The sequence below is a fragment of the Solanum stenotomum genome, chromosome 4, assembly GCF_019186545.1.
Source record: "Solanum stenotomum isolate F172 chromosome 4, ASM1918654v1, whole genome shotgun sequence".
In the NCBI taxonomy this organism is placed as follows: domain Eukaryota; kingdom Viridiplantae; phylum Streptophyta; class Magnoliopsida; order Solanales; family Solanaceae; genus Solanum; species Solanum stenotomum.
This window is the reverse complement of record NC_064285.1, coordinates 1,428,809-1,449,250: the sequence shown is the minus strand read 5'-3', so window position 1 is coordinate 1,449,250 and position 20,442 is coordinate 1,428,809. Positions and strand designations below refer to the sequence as shown.

General features: G+C 33.4%; 3 protein-coding genes and 1 non-coding gene across 7 annotated transcripts; all 4 read left to right on the top strand.

Annotated features, from left to right (window-relative positions):
- Window positions 1-6: 6 nt before the first annotated feature.
- LOC125862101 (F-box protein PP2-B10-like) lies at window positions 7-2,169 on the top strand. Its single transcript, XM_049542095.1, has 4 exons — window positions 7-127; window positions 1,001-1,136; window positions 1,522-1,640; window positions 1,737-2,169. Exons 1-4 carry the CDS (start codon window positions 51-53, stop codon window positions 2,137-2,139), a joined length of 735 nt encoding a protein of 244 aa, XP_049398052.1. The 5' UTR covers window positions 7-50; the 3' UTR covers window positions 2,140-2,169.
- A 492-nt stretch (window positions 2,170-2,661) lies between these two features.
- On the top strand, window positions 2,662-2,773 carry LOC125863500 (U5 spliceosomal RNA). Its single transcript, XR_007446163.1, has one exon. It is a non-coding gene; the product is annotated as a U5 spliceosomal RNA (small nuclear RNA).
- Window positions 2,774-7,922: 5,149 nt separating this feature from the next.
- LOC125863035 (probable disease resistance RPP8-like protein 2) lies at window positions 7,923-12,685 on the top strand. 3 transcript variants are annotated; one of them, XM_049543173.1, is made up of 5 exons: window positions 7,923-8,965; window positions 9,686-10,879; window positions 10,961-11,476; window positions 11,607-11,706; window positions 12,488-12,685. In XM_049543173.1, exons 1-4 carry the CDS (start codon window positions 7,954-7,956, stop codon window positions 11,675-11,677), a joined length of 2,793 nt encoding a protein of 930 aa, XP_049399130.1. In that variant the 5' UTR covers window positions 7,923-7,953; the 3' UTR covers window positions 11,678-11,706; window positions 12,488-12,685. The 3 variants fall into 3 exon arrangements, with proteins under 3 accessions (XP_049399130.1, XP_049399128.1, XP_049399129.1); XM_049543171.1 differs by having other exon boundaries at window positions 9,686-11,476; window positions 12,488-12,684; XM_049543172.1 differs by lacking the exon at window positions 12,488-12,685 and having other exon boundaries at window positions 9,686-11,476; window positions 11,607-11,708.
- A 1,304-nt stretch (window positions 12,686-13,989) lies between these two features.
- On the top strand, window positions 13,990-19,762 carry LOC125862646 (peroxygenase-like). Of its 2 annotated transcripts, none has more exons than XM_049542766.1 (6): window positions 13,990-14,241; window positions 16,157-16,306; window positions 18,596-18,681; window positions 18,946-19,040; window positions 19,130-19,255; window positions 19,330-19,762. In XM_049542766.1, the coding sequence occupies exons 1-6, from the start codon at window positions 14,127-14,129 to the stop codon at window positions 19,487-19,489; spliced, it is 732 nt and encodes a 243-aa protein (XP_049398723.1). In that variant the 5' UTR covers window positions 13,990-14,126; the 3' UTR covers window positions 19,490-19,762. The 2 variants fall into 2 exon arrangements, with proteins under 2 accessions (XP_049398723.1, XP_049398722.1); XM_049542765.1 differs by lacking the exons at window positions 13,990-14,241; window positions 16,157-16,306 and adding exons at window positions 16,486-16,734; window positions 18,009-18,158.
- Window positions 19,763-20,442: the final 680 nt, after the last annotated feature.

Sequence of the window (20,442 nt, the reverse complement as noted above, 5' to 3'; positions counted from 1 at the left end):
AAACTTTTGCTGAGTCTTTTTCCAAACACGAGAAAAAATATAAAGATGATATGGAGAAAATTCAAAGATGGAGGGATGCATTTGCTGAGTCTGGGAAAATAGTAGGGCACCATTTGCAAAATTACAAGTAAGATTATTTTTCTTTTTCTTATTACCCCCCTCCGTCACAATATAGATCTCTTAATTTGATTGGGCACGGAAATTTAAAAAAAAAATAAAGAGAAATTTTGTTGTTTTAAACTTGTCGTGAAGATTGTTGGAATTGAAAAACACACTAAATATAGAAAGAGAATCTCTTATGGACAAATCAAAGAGGAAAGTGAGACACTTAGCTTGCGTTTAGACATGCAATATGAAGTCTTGATTTCAAATCAGTGTTTGGGCATGTGATTTGGAATCCCAAATTCTCCATATAAAAAAAAAACATGATTTGAAATTCCAAATCATGTTTTTTGGAGATTGATTTCAGTTTCTGATTTCCAAATCTCATATTCAAATATTGATTTGAAATCTTGACTTCATATCGCATATTCGTATGCAAGCTTAAATTGGGATATAAGGAATAGTATTTTTCGAGCTTTGCCCTCATGGGCAATTCAAGAAGCATAGTGCTTTTTATGTTGTGCAAGAATAATTAAAATTAATAAAATAAGGTATATATAATATCATAAAGAGAGTATACTTTAAATATAAATTCTATAATCTTGTATTCTCTTTGTGCCTATTTATGTGACACTTTCTTTTAGTCCATTCAAAAAAGAATATCACCTTTATATAAATAGAAGGAACTTAACTTTAAATTTGATTTTTACTCTTAATCAAATGATTTACAACTCCATACAAGTGTTTAAGGTTCTTTTTAGATCATAAATTTCAAATTTTGTTCTTTTCTTTCTTAAATTTTATGTCAAACCAAATGATATCACATAAATTGAGACAAAAAAAAGTTAGATTTCTAAATTTCGATCTAAATAATTGTTCTTTTTATTGTAACATTTAGGGATGAGGCAGATTGCATCAAAAAGGTTGTTGACGAACTAATGTCATCATTACATATTAAATCTGATGACGATGATGACGCTGGCGATCGGGGCGTGGACGCTAAATCTCCAATTCTTATTGATGAAGGGAAAATGGTATTGTTTCTTTTATAATTTGAATTCATGACTAGCCTTCCCCATTCATAAGGGTTGTTAGGTGGCCTGGGCCTGGAACCAGGCCACCAAACATGTAGTTAATTATTGGCATGAATACAAATAAGTCTGACTAATTGTACAATGAAAATGACACTCATGGCTATTGATGTGTTTTATGTATGGTATAATGCGCGGCCAGTTGTAGCTAGTCATGTCAAGTGAGCTGGATTGGCATGTGTTGTGCCCAATCATACACCATAAGAATAGGCCAGACCCGTTACTAGCCTGGCCCATTCATAAGGGCTACTAAGTGGTCTATAAGACCTTTTTCAAATTGTTTTATAATTTATAATGTCTTATGTTTGTGATTTGATATGTCAAATAGAGTTTTTCACGAGATAAGAAAACGGGAAAGAAATGTTTCATGATAGCAGCAAGAGGACTTGATATTGAATGGAGTAATACACCAGACTATTGGGAATGGTTACCTCACTCTGACTCCAGGTTTTATATATTTGCGGTATCTTATCTTTCTATGTACTAGTATAAAATTTGAAAGGAATTAGTAATAATTATTGATAAAGGTGAATTTTTTTGTAGATTCGGGGAAGTGGCAAAACTCAAGTGGGTTTGTTGGCTTGATATTCGAGGCAAAATTGAAACTCGAAGACTATCAAAAAGAACCAAATATGTTGCTTATCTAGTGTTCAAATTGGAAGATAAATTCCATGGCCTGGAAACCGTTAATGCAGTTGTTAGATTTGTTGATTCTATGAGCGTAAAAGAAGCAGAACAACGAGCTAGTGTTGTACATTTTGCAGGACGAGGACCTAGAGAGACACTACCCTTCAAAAGAGGTGATGGATGGATGGAATTAAAAATGGGAGACTTTTTCAATGATGCAGGAGAAGACGGAGATGTTGATGCGCGATTAATGGAGACTCAACGTCTCGAAGCAAAAGGTGGCCTCATTGTTCAAGGAGTGGAGTTTCGTCCCGAATGAAGAAGAGAAGAATCCTCCTCTTACTATGCCTTTTTGTTTTGGTCTTATTTGGATTGATTCAAATACTTTTATATATGGCTCTTCTAGATGAACGTATTAATCGAGAGAATTGAATTTGATTAAACAATGTGTCGTTGGTAATAAAGTCGATTTTTTAAAATATTTTAATATGATTCTATAAAATTTAATTTTGTTCAAAGATCGAGCTTATTTGCATCGACATTTAGTTGTTTAAAAAAAATATCATGTACAGTAACAAAGTGAGTTGATGCATACATCACTTGTCTATAGTAACAATTTCTACACTCAGCTTCGATCAACTCTTTTCCTCCCTCACTATTCTGAAAGGCCAAAGACTTGTCCAATCTATTGTCATATGATTAAGAGGCATGAGGTTCGAGATGTGGAAACATCCTTTCACAGAAATGCAAGATAAAATTGTGTATAATAGACTGTTCTGATTAGGCCTTCCCTAAGCCCCTCGCATAACGAGAATTTAGTGCATCGTGATGCCCTTTATAATTTTATTGTCTATTGTGCAATTATTCTTTCGCCTTTTACTAAAGAATATTGTGTGCTCGCTGCAATCAGTGACATATGCCAATTTTTGGAAGGGTTCTCTTCATTGAGTGCCCCCTACAATTTTAGTTTCAATTTTTTTTGGTGTAATATTATACAACAAAATGTGGATTTAAGATATGTAATATGCATGGACAGTCTAGAAGGTTCTTTTTAACCTAGATTGGTGACTTCCACCACACTTAAGGAGGGGTGTCCACTTAAGGTCGGCCCAAATATATTATTTCTAGAATGGGTCGGCCCAAATGGACGAGCTTTTCGAAAAGGACAAAATTGTACTATACTTTCTAGAATGGGGACTACACAATTTATGTTGATTGGAATGAACTTCTTGGAAATTTGATGAAACGTCAATTATCAAAAGACCCCAGTATATCAAAGCCTAATCTTGAAAATATATGCAGGAAAATAAGAAAGTAATTAATAAAATTGAACAAAATAAATTATATGGTCATTTAGTTGGAAGATTCATGTGACTCCACCAACTTTATGGATGTAAAATTAATATAGCGCATGGAAATAAACCTCGTAGCTCAAATTTGGACTGGTTAAGTTGAATTGAATCGGGTAAATAAGTATCAAATAGATATTTGAGGTCGAATTTGAGTGTATGTATATGTACTTTGCTAGTTAACCCATTATATGTGGGGCTCAGGAGAAGATCGAACCACAAGAGTTTATTGTATATAGTCATAGAGATTGTTTTCATGGCTCATGACTTCTTGATCATATGACAATAATTTTACCAATTATACTAAAACTCCCGTTCAAGACAATATTACACTAAATTAAAAATAAAAAAAAAGATATCTTCTACGTTACCTATAATATAGAAAGTATAGACGTAATTTCATAATAGTATTAGGTTTCTTTATAACATGACTTTGAAACTTCAAGCATACCGCAATTGTAGCAAAACTCGTACGGAGTACGAACAATTCAACAACTTTGAAATATAAGCTTAAAAGACTTTGAACATAATTATTTTATTTTATTGACAAAAATGACATAAAATTTAAAATAAATTTGTAAAATAAAGGACTACAAAATTAATTGAACGTTGAAGAAATGGCTAGATATTACTTCCTCCGTTTCAAAATACTTGTCACATATTATTTTTCGAGAGTCAATTTGACTAATCGTCGAAACTAATTGATTATACAACAACATACACAGCATAGTTCTACAGGTGAAGTCTAGAAGTATAGAATGTACTCAAACATTACTCCCACCTACCTTTATAGAGGTAGAGAGGTTGTTTTTGAAAGACCATCGTTTCAAAAGAAATGTGTTTAGTGTAGGATTGCAAGAAAAATATGGCAACAACATATATAGCAAGATAAAAATTACAAATAAAGCTATAGATTACACTCCAATATTTTTAAAATCAAAATTTAGATAGTTGAAAAATATATGAATAATACTATAAGTTGTAATTTTTCTCTTATTGATATAGTAAAAATGTACATCTTAAAATATTAATCACAATATACATATAATTTAATTCTCGAAAAGTAAAACGTAATGAATATAGAAATTTTGTGGTGTCTGCATTGCTACTGACTTGTTGGACTTATACAGGAACACGTGAAATTTATGTGGATATATACAATTTGACAAAAATATTCCAATTAATATTATCATCATTTTTCATCATTTATAATTTGGAAAATGATTGAGTAGAATGCAAATTCAATGCATGAAACAAGGAACCCTATAGGAAAATCAGAATTTAGTCATGTTGGACAAGTAATTAAATTAATTAAAGAATTTGATTGACTATTGTTACATCAACTATTTAATTTAGCTACTTTAATTTTTTGCAAATTAAATTTATTATTTAATTTGTTTACGGTTCATCCACAAAATATCTTCAAAAGATTTTTCCTAGTTTAAGAGTTTAGATGAGTGACTATTTAAGATAATCTTTCAATAATTAATTAATTGAATATGAAGTTCAAGATTATAACTTACTTTCAACAATTTATTTTGGCCCAATGAGGTATCCTCCAATGATTGGATGGACAAAAATTTAGTGGCTTTTATTCATATTAATAATTAAGAAATCAATAAAATATTTATATATAAATAATTAAATATGAACTTAAATATTATTTTATGTACTTTATTTGAGATTTTTATAAGAATATATAAATATCAAAACATGAATCCACTTTTGTTAGTCAGACAACTCTATTATTTACTAAATTTTGGAATTAGTGTACCACTGATTCTCAGATTTCTCGATTATGAAAAAAACAAAAAAAAATACTATTAGTTCATATTTTTTTGGTTTAAATTAAATAGCATATTGTCTTACTACATTTTAATTTATGTTTCGAGTTTTGGTCAAAATTAAAGATAGAACATTTCTACTATAGCAGTAATAAAGAAGATTCACGTTACCTAGTCAAAAAGATGGACCAATAAGATACTACTAAGTCTGGTCTAGTACGACTGTGATAATGTTTGAATTATATTTATCACTAGTACAATATTTTTTTGTTGACTTTAGCTTTTATATTTATATAAAAAGTAATTGCTTAGTTTGATTTGAAAATTTTAATGCATGCATTGACTGTCATTGGGTATTATGCCGTAGGTATTAAGCTTTCAACGAAATTTTTAGTTTTGCGTTTAGGTAATACTCCATCTATCTTTAATTACTTGTTCATTTTTGAATTGACACACCAATTAAGAAAATAATTAATGACATAGTGAGTTTACCATTTTACCCCTATTAATTATGAAGTGTATGAAAAGTTCTACGTTTTTCAAAGTAATTAATCATTTAATTGTTGGTATAATAGGTAAAAAAAAATTGTTCTTTCTTGATTTGTCAAAATGAACAAGTAATTAGGGACAGAGGGAGTATGTTCCAATATTAAAATAACTAAATATAGTACATGTTCCTTAGTCATATAAATATGGTACTCTTTATGTGTTTACGTACTTTTAGTATTTATCATATTTCGATTTACTAGAGTCGATTTAATTAATTTTTTGAAGCTAAATTGAATTAAATTAATTTAATATTTTAAATATTAATATGATGAGAAATACATCTTAAAACGTTTGTCAATGTTTATATAGTTTGATTCTTGATAAGCAGAACGTGACTAGCAAAAATGAACAGAGAAGGAATAATAGATTAATGAACTTCATGGGAATTGATGAAACAACTATCAAGACTACTCCTTTGAGAATTTGTGCTGGAAAATGAAGCATGGAATTAGAAAATAATACCCTCTCAATACGGTCATCTAGTAGGAAGATTCAAACTAGAAGATTCAAGTACCCCACCACCATTAATATAGCCAACAAAAATCATTAATATATAAAACAACCCCTCCAATCCCCCCTACCCCAACCCACCCCATTCCCACCCACACACCGTTATATATGAGCTGTTAATTTGGACGAATAACTGAAGTGAATACAAAAATAACTGAGTTGTTTTAAAATAAGTAGACTTGTAAAATTTATTAACTTAGGGCTTGACTTAAACAAGCCATCCCAAAATTGGCTATCTATGTACTTAGCACCATTTTAATCCGTTCACATTTGAATCAATTGTCCTATTTGAATATAAACATCATAAAACACATTTCAGTTGTTCAATATATCCTAATAATACATATGTAATGTAACTAGTACTATGGGGAAAAGAAAGAAAATTTACTTACATTTTACCTACTATAAAAACAGAGATTTTTTCAATTAAAATATGAATAGTCCAGGAATAATGTACTTGTCACTACTATCAACATCCACCAATTAAGTTGGAATATTAAAAGAGTTATACTATAGTGTATAATACTATATGAAATTGTTCCAAATAATAACCGATGGTCGGCACGTCTACAATAATTGTTTTAAATAATCTTTAGTCAACAAATTATAAAAGCATAAGCACTGATGCAATATGAATGAACACACGTATGAAATCATACGTAGGCGGATTCAGAAATTGAAATTTTTATGGAATTTTAGAGATTTTAACTCAATAAATAATACTAATTAAGCTTACAGTTAAACATTTATAAATATTTGATAAATATGCGGGAAAAGAATCAAATATACTTTGAACTATTCAAAATGAGTCAGTTTTATTGTAAAAATACCCCCTTAACTATCAAAACAACTCAACCTACTAACGGCTGTTAAGAAAAAAAATATTGGGGTGGAGATTGGAGGTTGAATGTATGATACATATAATAACATATAATAAAAAAAAAGTAGTAGTATATATAAACACTTCTCATTTTAATAAATAAAAAAGATTGACATATAACCTTTTTGTTTCCCTTGTGACTCCTTATACAGTAGGTAAGAGTGTTTAATTTACATGATATCGTGTATCTTTTCTTATATAACTATTTAAATTTTATATTATTATATTAATTATAATAGATTTATTTTATCAACTCTAAGAATGATACGATAAAAGAGATCAAATTCAATTATACTGGACACATTATATTCCTTATTATACTTTTTACGTCATCTCAAGTTTCAGTCGATTTCAAGCTAATAGTTGGAGGTCATTTCTGAACAACCATTAGTAAGAAAGGTATTTTCGAGTTGTTTTGACAGTTTGACAGCGTTTCTAAGCCAAAGACGTAATGGTAAAGATTTTAAGGCAAAAATATAACAGAGGATAAAATTGACTTTTTTTTTAGTCCAGCCTAGGAGCACCCACATTTTTGCTTCTTTGGTGACTCGAACTCACAACCTTAGGGTTGAAAGTGAGAAGTTCTTACCATCCGAGCAACTCCCTCTAGTCAAAACTAACTCATTTTGAATAGTTCCAAAGTATATTTGATCTTTTTCTCTACCTATTCAGGATCAAGCCAAAAGTTACTAAGTTCACGTGAACTCACATATTATATTGTAGATCTACATGTCTCTACCAAAGTAGGGGAAAAAATATGATTATAGAGGAATCAAAATCTACAAAAATATTTCCAAAGTCAATTATGCTATACAAAATACAATTTGTACAGTCTCAAGTCTTGATCAAGAAAAGCTTACATTCAACTTATTTGTTTTAGTCATTAAGTTTAAGTAGTTAATATGTCACTTTCTATAGTATTAAATTACTTGTCATGTAGCTATGAAATTTCTAGGAAATTTAATTTGATTCTCCAATCTATTCTAATTCAAAACAAAAGCTTTAAAGCTAAAACGCCTAAATCTCCCTGAATAGTCTATTTTCTCAACACAAACACAAAAATGTATGATAGTTCTCTCTTTGGCCTCTTGCAAATGCTATACGAGACACTAAAGAACGAGGCGAAATTCCTGTCAAATGTAAGCAATCAAATTCAAGACATTCGCGCTGAAATAAATCGAATACAATGCTTCTTACAAGATGCAGATGCTAAAAAACCTGAGTATGAGACAGTTCGTAACTGGATTGCAGATATCAGAGAAGTTGCTTACGATGTAGAAAATATCCTCGAGAAGTATATGCATAAAGTTGCATTGAGGAAGGATCGATCGTTGTGGAAGGAGAATATAAGTTTACATAACATAGGCATGGAGACAAAAGATGTTATGTCTAGAATTGATAACATAAAAAGATGTATGAAAACTTATGTTGATACAGGCATAAGAGCTATATGTCTAGGGGATACCTCGTCGGAGAGAAGTCAATGGTTAACGAGATCTTACTCTCATCTTGTTGACGAAGACTTTGTTGGATTAGTAGAAGAGGTGAATAAGTTGGTTGATGAGTTGATCAATGAAGAAAATGATGAGTTTTATGTAGTTTTCGCGATATGTGGAATGGGAGGTCTTGGTAAAACAACACTTGCTCGGAAGGCCTATCGTCATGGTGATGTACAAAGTCATTTCCAGGCTTTCGCGTGGGCTAGTATCTCGAGACAATGGCAAGCTAGAGAAGTGCTGCTGAGTATCCTCATGAAACTTGAACCTGAAAATAGAACAAGGATTAATATGATGATGGATGATGAGCTTGTTAAGGCACTTTACACTGTTCAGCAGAGGAAAAGATGCTTGATTGTGTTGGATGATATTTGGTCCACAAATTTTTGGAATAGCGTAAAACATGCTTTTCCGAAGGGGAAGGGGAGTCGAAGCAAGATTTTGCTCACAACGCGCAAGAAGGACGTGTGTACACACATAGATCCAACTTGTTTCCTGTTTGAACCACGATGTTTGGATGCTGAGGAGAGTTGGAAGTTACTTCATAAGAAGGCATTCCCCAGAGTAAACACTCCAGGTAATTTTCTTGAATTCAATGAACTCTGATTTCAATAATTTGGTCAAATAGGTGTAAAATCATCTATAGTTGGCATCAGAAAAGGAAATAAGATTAGAAACTAATCGTCTATAATTGGCATAATACATAAACAAACACTGAAACTTTGCCTCACCTGGAAAGTAAGCACTCCAACTTTTGAGAGTGCACATCTAGATACTTCAATTTGGTGTCAAACGACAGCTGAACACTCCAACTCGTCCCAATTGTGTCTTGTGGTCACCCGATGTTGAGGTGGGATGTAAATTTTGGAGGTAGTCTAGATGATCATTTTGTAACTTGGAGTGTTCAACTGACATAGTGGAGACGAGTTGAGGTGTCTAGATGTGCATATTGAAAGTTGGAGTACTTACTTGTCAGCTGACCTCAAGTTTAAGTGCTTGTGTCTCGTGGACACTAGATGTTGACGTGACACATAAATTTTAGAAGTGTCTAGATAATCATTTTGTAACTTAGAGTGTTAAAATGACATAGTGGAGACGGGTTGAGGTGTCTAGATGTGCATACTGAAAGTTGGGAGGACTTGCTTTCTAGCTGGCGTCAAGTTTGAGTGTATGTTTGTGTGCATGCCTTCAATTTTCTAAAAGCACAAAACTTGGAGGTATTTCTTATTGAAGATATATGTTTATAACATAACTGCTACTCAGAGCGAAATGAAATTCCTCTCTTGTTTTTGTGTAGATTTAAAAATTGATTCGGAGTTGGAGAGGCTTGGAAAGGAAATGGTCAGTAAATGCGGAGGCTTGCCTTTAGCCATTATTGTTCTTGCTGGACTTTTGGCTAGAAGACCTAAAATCGAAGAGTGGAGAAGGACGTGCCAAAACCTTAACTTACACATGAGTAGTGAAAGTTTTGAACAAGATGGAGGAATTCATGGTGTCCTTGCTTTGAGTTACTACGACTTACCTTATCTGCTGAAGCCGTGTTTTTTGTACTTGGGTAACTTTCCTGAGGATCAAAAGATTTCTGCGCGGAGGTTGTATCAGCTATGGGCTGCTGAAGGTATCATATCATTGGAAGGTAACCGAGGAGAGGAGACAGCAATGATGGAGATAGGTGAACGTTATCTGCACGAGTTAGCTCAAAGGTACATGGTTCAGGTTCAACTAGAGGAAACAACTGGAAGGATCAAATCTTGTCGATTTCATGATCTCATGAGAGATACATGTTTGTCGAAAGCAAAGGAGGAAAACTTTCTCAAGACAGTTTCTCCTCAGCATTTGCATCAACCAATGCACTGCTCTACTTCAGCTACAGCAACATCAACACGTACTGTACGTAGACTGTCTATCACAGTAGACAATGACGTTCAGAACTATTTCTCTACTGATCATAAGTCATTTCAGCATGTTAGATCAGCTTTATTCTTTCCCATACAGACAGGACGCGAACGCACAGAATATCCCCTGCCTTTATTCCAAGGTCTGTGCAATAACTTCGCAATGTTGAGAGTTTTGCATCTTGAGAAGTTTACTTTTGTGGAAATTTTACCAAAAGCAATTGGTAATTTGGTGTACTTGAGATACCTGAGCTTAAGACATTCACACTTTCAAAAACTTTCGTCGTCTGTAGGTAATCTTAAGTACCTACAGACACTTGATTTGAGGGTGAATTTCTTCTCGTACTTAACTTTACCGAATACCATACAGAAGTTGCAAAACTTGAGGAATTTATATCTTCCTCCTTCACATCAACACACGTATAAGTTAGACCTGAGTCCGTTACGCCACTTGGAAATACTGAAGAACTTCGATACACAAGTTTCTCCTTTTCGAGATCTTTTCAAGTTAACAAAACTTCAGAAACTATCAGCTGTTCTCTCATTGGAGTCGTACGAGATGGAAGAGATGATCAAACACCTCAACCTCAGATCAGGTAGACTCAGGGAAACATCTTTTCGCATTTACTACAGATTTCATTCAGAAAAAGAGGTAAACATTCTGAAGCTACTGTTAGGTTGTCACCATCTCCGGAAGCTAGATTTAATCGGACACATCATTCAGCTACCAGAACACCACTCATTTTCACAAAGCCTCACAAAGTTAACCTTGAGAAAGAGTGGACTTGAAGAAGACCCTATGGTTATTCTTCAAAAGCTGCCTAAGCTATTCACCTTGTCATTACGTGGAAACGCGTTTATTGGAAAGGAAATGTGTTGTTCTCCACAAGGATTTCCACAACTCAAAACTCTTAAACTCCAGGGGCTACTAAATTTAGAAAGCTGGAGAGTGGAGACAGGGGCACTGCCAAATCTAGTTCATCTAGAAATCGACGAATGCAAGAAATTGGAGATGGTTCCTGAAGGATTGATATATCTAACAAAAATACAGGAGGTAATGATTATAAACATGCCAGAAAACTTCCAAAACAGGCTGCAAGAGGTTCAAAGGGAAGAATATTACAAAGTTCAGTTCAGGAAAAATTTCGACACAAAGAAGATTTCAAAGATCAAATTCAAAATGCGAATATCAGGTACTTTGCAGTCCATTTCATTATAAGACTTAAACCGCGTACTCTAAGAAATGAATTATACCTTTATTGTTGAGACTGCGTGCCTGTATCTCGATAATTGATATATACATCACTTATTTTCCATGTTCAGGACCGATGTTTGGCGGATTATTGCAGACCATTTATCCATCAACAGTACCAAAGGAATGGAAGATGTTATAAGGATTCACGGGGAAGATATTATCGATAAGGTTAGTAAACAAGACACTCATAAACTTGTCAATTTAGTCATAACAAAGCACTAAAACTTCATTTACCTTCATCCTAAAAACGTCGTGGTTACCCATCCATACTGTATACAATCTTCTGTGCAAAACATACTTAGCTAGTTAGCTGTGCTGTCATTATGAAAAGAACAGGAATTAGCTACACATTTTTGCTAATACGTCGCTAAACAGAAATACTGCTCCTAGAATAACCACATCTGAATCTTAAGATAGTATCATGCCTAACACATAAGTCATTTCGACTAACACATGCTTCATGGAACTGGTGTATACTACCGCGAAAACAACAAGACTGCTTACAATAGTTGTAACTGAAATCTGGATTTCTGTTAAAAGCGACATGATCAGATAGAACTATTTGGACTCACAACAACAACAACAACAACGACATACCTAGTGTAGTCCCGCACAATGTCTGGTTTTGGGAGGGTAGAGTGTATGGATATACCTTACTCCTACCTTAGAGGTAGGGAGTCTGTTTCCAATAGAAGCTCGACTCAAGGAAAAACAGTCCAAAGCAAACCAGAAAAAGAAGTAGCAAAAGTACAAGAATCAACAGATAATAACAAAACTACATATAGCATAACCAAAACAACAATATTACGATAACATAAATCTAAGGACAAGAAACTACATGAGAAATAGTATGACTACTAATATGAATAGTATGATTATTACTAATATGAACGGACAATAAGAGAACGCACTGCTACCTACTAACCTACTATCCTATTTCTTTATTCAGGTCATGCATGTATTTCAAGCTATCCTTAATTCAAAATTTGAGGGAAAGTTGAAGGCCTTGCTTCTCATATTTGCAAGGTTGTATAGTCTTAGTGAAAATTATGGCTCTGCCACTGTGTACAGACAAGAAACTCTACCTTTGTGTATAGATATTTGTTAGACTATTGAGGTATTGAGTCTTGTATCATGTTTGATAGTAACAAAAGAGAGTGTACAATGGTTAAAATCTCTTTTTGTACATTATGATTTTTCTTTAAAACTCTCTTGTTGCTACTGCTATTAGTAATACTATAATTGTCATTAGTTTACTTCATCTGCTTCTTTTTTTTTTTTGTATGATTAGTGTTTGAATGTGTACAAAATTTAAGATATGAACAAATAACTTTGAAACATCATTAGTTTACTCTGGTTTTTTTGGTATTAGTGTTTGAATGTGTACAAAAATTTAGCAAATAATCATTAACTTCCAAACGCAAAAGCTCGTTTGGATCGACTTAAAAAAGAGTAGTTTTTAAGTCAAAAATAAAAAGTCAAACTGAAATGACTACTTTTGGTTTTTAACTTATTTTAAGTCATTTTAAACTTATTTTAAGTTATTTTAACCTTGCCAAACACTTTCTAACTTATTTCAAGTTATTTTTATATTTTCCAAACACTTTCAGAAGTCAAAAACTGACTTAAAAGTAGATATGACCAACTTTTAAGTCAATCCAAACACCAGTGGCGGACCTAGGATTTTCGTTCAGGGGGTTCGAAAAATAAAAGTATAAACGTGTAAATAAGCCTTTAGAAATGAGACCCTTGAATTCTTTTGGATCTAAAACCACACTTTTAGCACGTTTTTTGAACTTTTTTTTAAATAAAAAACTAAAAAAAATAAAATAAAACTGAAACTAAAAAAGAAAAAATAAAACACTATCGCTGAGATTCAAACTAGTGATGTGAAGCTAAATTTCAGAGGACCTTGCCATTGCGCCATCAACTTCTCTTTGTCATTAAGGGGGTTCAAAATTAATATATCTACACCCTCTAAATATGTTTAACATACCAAAAGTAACCTTAGTATCCTACTGGTTTTTCAACGTTTCATTTAATAATTAGTATAAGAAGCATTCTTCTTCATACTAATTATCGAATTTGAACAGAGGCGAATTCAAAATTTAAAACTTTCGAGTGTCATATATATATAAGTTTAAAGATAATCGCATAAATATTTTTTTTCTCAAAGAAAGTTGGACAAACCCTGATCTCTTACCAGCTCCAAGGCAGCAAATAAATCCAAATATTCTTACATCATGGAGCTAAACAAACGTTACAACTTCTTGAGAAGAAAAAAAAATATTCAAAAAAAAACTCAGCAAATCAATGACACGTATAAAACTACGTGTCAAAAATTCTGAAACAAATGTCACTTGCTAGGTGTAAAATATTCATGCATGTAAATGCCACTTGTACTATATAATATATTTCAAAAAATGCTCTAACACATGCATTGTGACACGAACATCTTGAGTTACATTTCTTTTACACTTCTCTTCACATTTTTTAGTCTAAAGTTTATTTTTGTCACACATTTGGTATTTTCTCTAGAGTATTTTTAAGTATAAAGAGGGGGGAATTTGTGAATTTGTAGAGAGAAAATGGCGGTTGCTGGGGTTGATCGGCATGTGGCGTTGTCGCCGGAGGCACCGCTGGCTCCGGTGACGGTTGAACGGAAAGTTAGGACTGATTTGGAAACTTCTATTCCAAAGCCTTGTAAGTTTATTTTTCGAAAATTTTAGTTCAGTTGGTTAGTTACCTGAATTTTCAATGTTTTGTTAGATTTTTTTTATGTAAGATAATTTCCATGCCATATAGGATTTGCAATTAAAAATTTACTCCACTAGATATAGAAAGTTATTTCTTTTTAAGTAGATTAAAGAAATTGATGTAAATAGATTAATTGAAAGAGCATGATGATTGTGATCATGTATTGGATTTCTACAATATGCTTTCTTTTAATCAGAGATCTCGAGTTTGGGTTTGAGTTTCTAGTAACGGAAAAAATCCTGATGCCTGTCATGCCCAACACTACTAAAAATCGCTGAAGAATATTCAGGGGTTGTTCTCAAAGATATTTTGATTGAATATGCGGAAAAAATAAAAAATAGTAAAGGTTTTTATATGGAAAATTATTCCTCATTATTTCTGTGAGAATCTATTTTTCAACATGGATTTTTCGAGTGAGCTGGTTTAGTGGGATATGAGCTGGTTTGGCGGGAAATGAGTTGGAAAATTACGATCTATAGCACAAATTTTCCACTGATTTTGAGGCGGTGGGGAAGTCAAAGTCAAGGCGAACGTCATTCTGTTATATAGCTATAACACTTAATATTTATTATTATTTTCAAAAACATCTTATTAATAGTAGAACCACTTTTGTACTACCAAACAAAGGGAACCGAAAATAGTAGCTTATTTTAGTTTACATTCAAACTCGGTGTGAGAATTTGTTTTTCACCATGCATTTTTCGAGTAAGTTGAGTGAGTTGGTTTGGTGAGAAATGAGTTGAAAAATCACGATCTCTAGAACAAATTTGAGTCCAGAGCCACAGGGCAACTTTTTTCTTTAAAAAAACTAAAACGGCACATCAAAAAAAAAATTAACCAAAAGGGCAAAATCGCTCCTGACGGAGCGATTTTCTTCTGACAAAACAAAAATAAAAATCGCTGCCTTTCTCAAAAGAAAACACTTTTTTTCTTCAAAATAGCAGCGATTTTGGTTAAGAATTTTAAAAAAAGAGTTTTTTTTTAATTTAATACTTTTATTATTATTTATGAAATATAATGCAATTTTCCTCATGCTTCAACAATTTTATTGAGTATACTGTCGTCTTGTTTATCATTTTTATATTATTAATAATTAACAATAGGCGTGAAAATAATAGCACTAGGCATGAAAAATGCTGCCCCTGCACGATGTCTAAGGAAAAAAAAATTCTGACTTAAAATCACTGCCACAACAACGATTTTTAATTAAAAAAAAATTTACAAAATCGCTGCTACGGCAGCGATTTTTCTTCACTTTGTCAGAGGCAAAATCACTCGTTTGGTTTTAAAAAAATTTGATGTGCTCTTTTGGAATTTTTGACAATTTTTTTTGCCCTTTTGGCTTCGGATTCGAACAAATTTCTATTGATTCGTGGTGGAATTTTTTTCTAGAATTTGTATTCCAACATGCATTTTTCAAGTGAGTTGGTTTGGTGGGAAATGAGTTGGAAAATCACGATCTATAGCACAAATTTATCCCTGATTCGCGATAGAATTTTTTTTTGTTTCTAGTGGTGCAAATCCGGATTTAGTTGGGTCCGGCAACATAATGCCGGTGTCCATACCAGACACCAGTTTTTGGGAAACCAAAAAGAATAGTCCAGACTCGAGCCATTGTACTTGTATACCAAAATTTAGCCTCATCATGGAGCTTCTGATTAGCATAACTATTAATTGAAGGGATCAATTAATCGAGGTTCGCTTGGATCGTTATATGTATCTCTCATCTTATTTAAAAAATGCTGAGCCTTAACAGGGACATCTTACATTTTAGTCGATTTTTTTTCCTTCAATTTTTTGCTAGTTTTGCACGAGTATTGTTGCAATATGATGTTTAAATATACGTGTTATGTATATTCAGATTTGGCAAGGGGATTGGTGGCTCCTGATATGGAGCACCCCCATGGAACTCCTGGACATAGGCACCACGGCATGAGCGTTCTTCAACAGCACGTTGCGTTCTTCGATCAGGATGAGAATGGCATTATCTACCCTTGGGAAACTTACTCCGGTAATCATTCCATTTCCGCTACTCATACTATAGGCAGTTCTATATTAATGTAGATAGGTAAATAATGAGATTAAAATTGGGGGAAAAAAATGTAGCGTTACATTCTAATGTTATGTGATTACTTTCGACACAGACTAAATATATATATATTTANCTCTAACACATGCATTGTGACACGAACATCTTGAGTTACATTTCTTTTACACTTCTCTTCACATTTTTTAGTCTAAAGTTTATTTTTGTCACACATTTGGTATTTTCTTTTAGAGTATTTTAAGTATAAGAGGGGGATTTGTGAATTTGTAGAGAGAAAATGGCAGTTGCTGGGGTTGATCGGAATGTGGCGTTGTCACCGGAGGCGCCGCTGGCTCCGGTGACGGTTGAACGGAAAGTGAGGACTGATTTGGAAACTTCTATTCCAAAGCCTTGTAAGTTTATTTTTCGGAAATTTTAGTTCAGTTGGTTGACTATCTAAATTTCACGTCTGGTTGGATTTTTCATGCTGGATTTGTAATTAAAGATTTATCAAATGTAGGAAGTTGTTTCTTTTTAAAGAAATTGAAGTAAATAGATGAATTGAAAGAGCGTGATGATTGTGATCATGTGTTAGATCCCTATGCGGGCTTTTGATTAGAGATCTCGAGTTCGAGTGTTACTGTGTTGGATCCCTATGCGGGCTCTTGATTAGAGATGTCGAGTTTGAATTTTTAGTAACAGAAAAAATCTTGATGCATGTCATGCCAACACTGCTAAAAATCGTTATTTTCTCATTGGAAAATATTTGGTGGTTGTTTTCATAGATATTTTAATTGAATCGGTAGGAAAAATAATACTAATAATTTTTTCATACGAAAAATTAGCAAGCTCTCTATTATTTTTGTAAGAACATGTTTTTCACCATGCATTTTTTGGGTGAGTTTGTTCGGTGGGTGGGAAAATTATGATCCATAGTACAAATATTATTTAAGCGAGAATTTGTTTTTCACCATTCATTTTTCGTGTGAGTTGGTCCGGTGGAAATGTGTGAGAAAATCATGCTTTATAGCACAACTTCTATTTATTTGAGAATTTGTTTTCCATCATGCATTTCGTACGAGTAAATGAGTTGGTTCGGTGGGAAATGAATTGGAAAATCACGATTTATAGCACAATTTTTTACTGATTTGCAGTAGGAGAAACCTTCGTTTCTAGTAGTTTAACTTCAGATTTAATTGGGTCCCACAACCTAAATGCGGTGTCCATCATACCGACACCGGTTTTTTTGGAACCAAAAAGAATAGTCCGGACCCGGGCCATTGTACTTCTATATCAACAAAACAAAATGTAGCCTTATGGGAGTAGAGCTTTTGATTAGCAGTGGCGGAGCTAAGATTTTTAATAAGGGGTTCAAAATTTGAAGAACTTAACACACGAAGGGATGATTATATATACATAAATAGTAATATTTTCCCCGAAGGGGTTTAGATGAACCACCCCCTAACAGAGGGCTGGCTCCGCCCCTGCATAAGTACTATTAATTGAAGGGATCAATTAATCGAAGTTCGCATGGATCGTTATATGTATCTCTCATCTTACTATAGCAGTTAAGCCTTAACAGGAACATGTTACATTTTAGTTGATTTATTTTCTTCAATTTTTTGCTAATTTTGCACAAGGATTTTACAATATGATATTTAAATACATATGTGTTGTGCATATTTAGATTTGGCAAGGGGATTGGTGGCTCCTGATATGGAGCACCCCCATGGAACTCCTGGTCATAGACACCACGGCATGAGCGTTCTTCAACAGCACGTCGCGTTCTTTGACCAGGATGAGAATGGCATTATCTACCCGTGGGAAACTTACTCTGGTAATCAATTCCATTTCCGCTACTCGTATTATAAGCATTTTTATTTTTAATGTCAATCATAGGTAAATAATGAGTTTAAAGTTGGAAAAAAAATGGATTGTAAGGTTACATTCTAATGTTATGTGATTACTTTAGACTTAGCAAATATTTGATGCGAACCCATAGTTAAACATTACAACGAGCTCGATACTAAAAATCTTAAAAGTTGAATCCATTAAATTTAAATTTTGAACTGTTTTAAGTAGGTAAGGATAAGATTTATTGACCATTTTCGGAGGGAAAATGTGTCATCGGTAGCATTGACACTCTGACATTTTATTATGTGCAATTCGAAAAGTACTAGATGCGATCAAATTTTGATCCAACATGACGTATATAGTTCTTGTATATTTGGACTGAAAACTTCATGCGATCCTTTTTCACCTCACTTTAAACAGGGCTACGTCAAATTGGCTTCAATATGATAGCATCTCTCATAATTGCCATCGTCATCAATGTTGGTTTGAGTTATCCTTCTTTGCCGGTAAGTTCCTGCTTCGAGTTATCGGTACTTCAGTAATTTGCAAGTAAGTTGATCTCTTCTTAGAACATTAAATCAAAAGAACATTGCTAGTAGGATTTTGGTCCTTTTTGTTCCTCAAAATGGATTAGTATATTTGGTTAATAGGTTAATGAGCCGAGTTTCTATCCGAAACAATCTCTCTATACGTCCTACCCTCTCTCGATCCCACATATACAGATGTTGTGTGTATATGTTCTTCTTTCGTTGATATTCGATGTGATACAGGGGTGGATACCTTCTCCTTTCCTCCCAATATATATTTACAACATACATAAGTGCAAACATGGAAGTGATACTCACACCTATGACAGAGAGGGAAGGTTAGTATACTAATTCCTTTATTATTTCCTTTCAAGTCGATATCGACATCCTCGTCAAGTCAAATGGACGATTTTACCTTCTCTTACAGGTTCATGCCCGTGCATTTCGAGAACACTTTTAGCAAGTACGCCCGCACTCTACCTGATAAGCTTACTCTTGAAGAACTCTGGGAAATGACCGAAGGCAACAGGGAGGCGTTCGACTTATTTGGCTGGTAATTTAATTCTCTCTCAATCCAAACCCGAACGTCCCCCAAGTAATTTCTCTTAAGGCTTTCGACTTTTGTAGGGTGGCAAGCAAAATGGAGTGGGGAATCCTGTATGTTCTCGCTAGAGATCAAGACGGTTTTCTATCGAAAGAAGCTATTAGGCGTTGCTTCGATGGAAGTTTGTTCGAGTATTGCGCCAAGATACAAATGGAAAATGAAGGATGGTTGAAGGAAGAATAGTTTGCAAGAGTATCATAAAGAGTATATAAAGCAACATTGTAATAAATAAGGCAATAATAGCCTTGATTTGAACTTGTATTTTGCGCATGTTAATTGCTATTAGTATCACCCGAATTGGCGTTCGAGTGCCACTAGTCGAATGTTCATGTAACTGGTGTTCGATAGAGTGCTACTAGTCGAATGTTCGTGTATTTTTACCAGGTCTTTCGTTAGTCTTCGTACCAGAATCGAATCTCTGTAGTATCTGATCTTTGTAAAGCTTGCATGTTGGTACGAATTAACAAAATTTATGTCCTGAATTTCAATTTACATGTCTCAAAAATTTGGTCTATCGAGTTATTAAGATTTTTCTATATCTTATGTTTCATGAAGTGCAACTAATTTCTCTAATGTTTTCGCCATATAAGACATTCGTCCCCAATTTGGGGTTTTGATGGAAGATATTCCGTTGTCGATTTGGGGTTCTGATGATAGAAGATATTGTTAAGGTTATATACCAACCAAGTAAATACATGATTCTGCTCTAACAGGAGTCCATCTGGCTCTGATGGAAGTTATTGTCGAGGTTATACATCAAGTACACACGTGATTCTACTCTGACAGCGCACAGAAGTGCGCGCAATTTAGCTCTGGTAAGATTTTTTTACATTTCACATTTGTTGTTGTAGTCAAGAACGCATATGTTTGTAAAATGAAGTGTATATATATATAATTGACATCTACAAACACAACTTTGTTTGTTCAAGCTGGCAACTCATCAAACCTATAATTCAAAAAAATTCAAGAGATTTGACAAAGTATCAACTTTTGTCAATACACATTTACAAAAATTTACATGTTCTCCTCTTCACTGTGAAGTTCCATTGAATAATTATTATTGACAATTTGTGTTAATTATATAGTATAGATTTACAAAATTTACATGTCCTCACTTGTGAAGAAGTTTCATTGAG

What these genes read in the sequence shown, in the direction of transcription:
- LOC125862101 (XM_049542095.1), top strand. Translation starts at nt 51, where the DNA reads ATGGAGAAAATTCAAAGATGGAGGGATGCATTTGCTGAGTCTGGGAAA. An exon ending in CACCATTTGCAAAATTACAA is followed by an intron (nt 128 to 1,000) that starts GTAAGATTATTT and finishes TGTAACATTTAG; the next exon opens with GGATGAGGCAGATTGCATCA. An exon ending in TTATTGATGAAGGGAAAATG is followed by an intron (nt 1,137 to 1,521) that starts GTATTGTTTCTT and finishes TATGTCAAATAG; the next exon opens with AGTTTTTCACGAGATAAGAA.
- LOC125863035 (XM_049543171.1), top strand. Translation starts at nt 7,954, where the DNA reads ATGTATGATAGTTCTCTCTTTGGCCTCTTGCAAATGCTATACGAGACA. An exon ending in CCCCAGAGTAAACACTCCAG is followed by an intron (nt 8,966 to 9,685) that starts GTAATTTTCTTG and finishes GTTTTTGTGTAG; the next exon opens with ATTTAAAAATTGATTCGGAG. An exon ending in ATTCAAAATGCGAATATCAG is followed by an intron (nt 11,477 to 11,606) that starts GTACTTTGCAGT and finishes TTCCATGTTCAG; the next exon opens with GACCGATGTTTGGCGGATTA.
- LOC125862646 (XM_049542766.1), top strand. Translation starts at nt 14,127, where the DNA reads ATGGCGGTTGCTGGGGTTGATCGGCATGTGGCGTTGTCGCCGGAGGCA. An exon ending in AACTTCTATTCCAAAGCCTT is followed by an intron (nt 14,242 to 16,156) that starts GTAAGTTTATTT and finishes ATGTATATTCAG; the next exon opens with ATTTGGCAAGGGGATTGGTG. An exon ending in TGAGTTATCCTTCTTTGCCG is followed by an intron (nt 18,682 to 18,945) that starts GTAAGTTCCTGC and finishes GATGTGATACAG; the next exon opens with GGGTGGATACCTTCTCCTTT.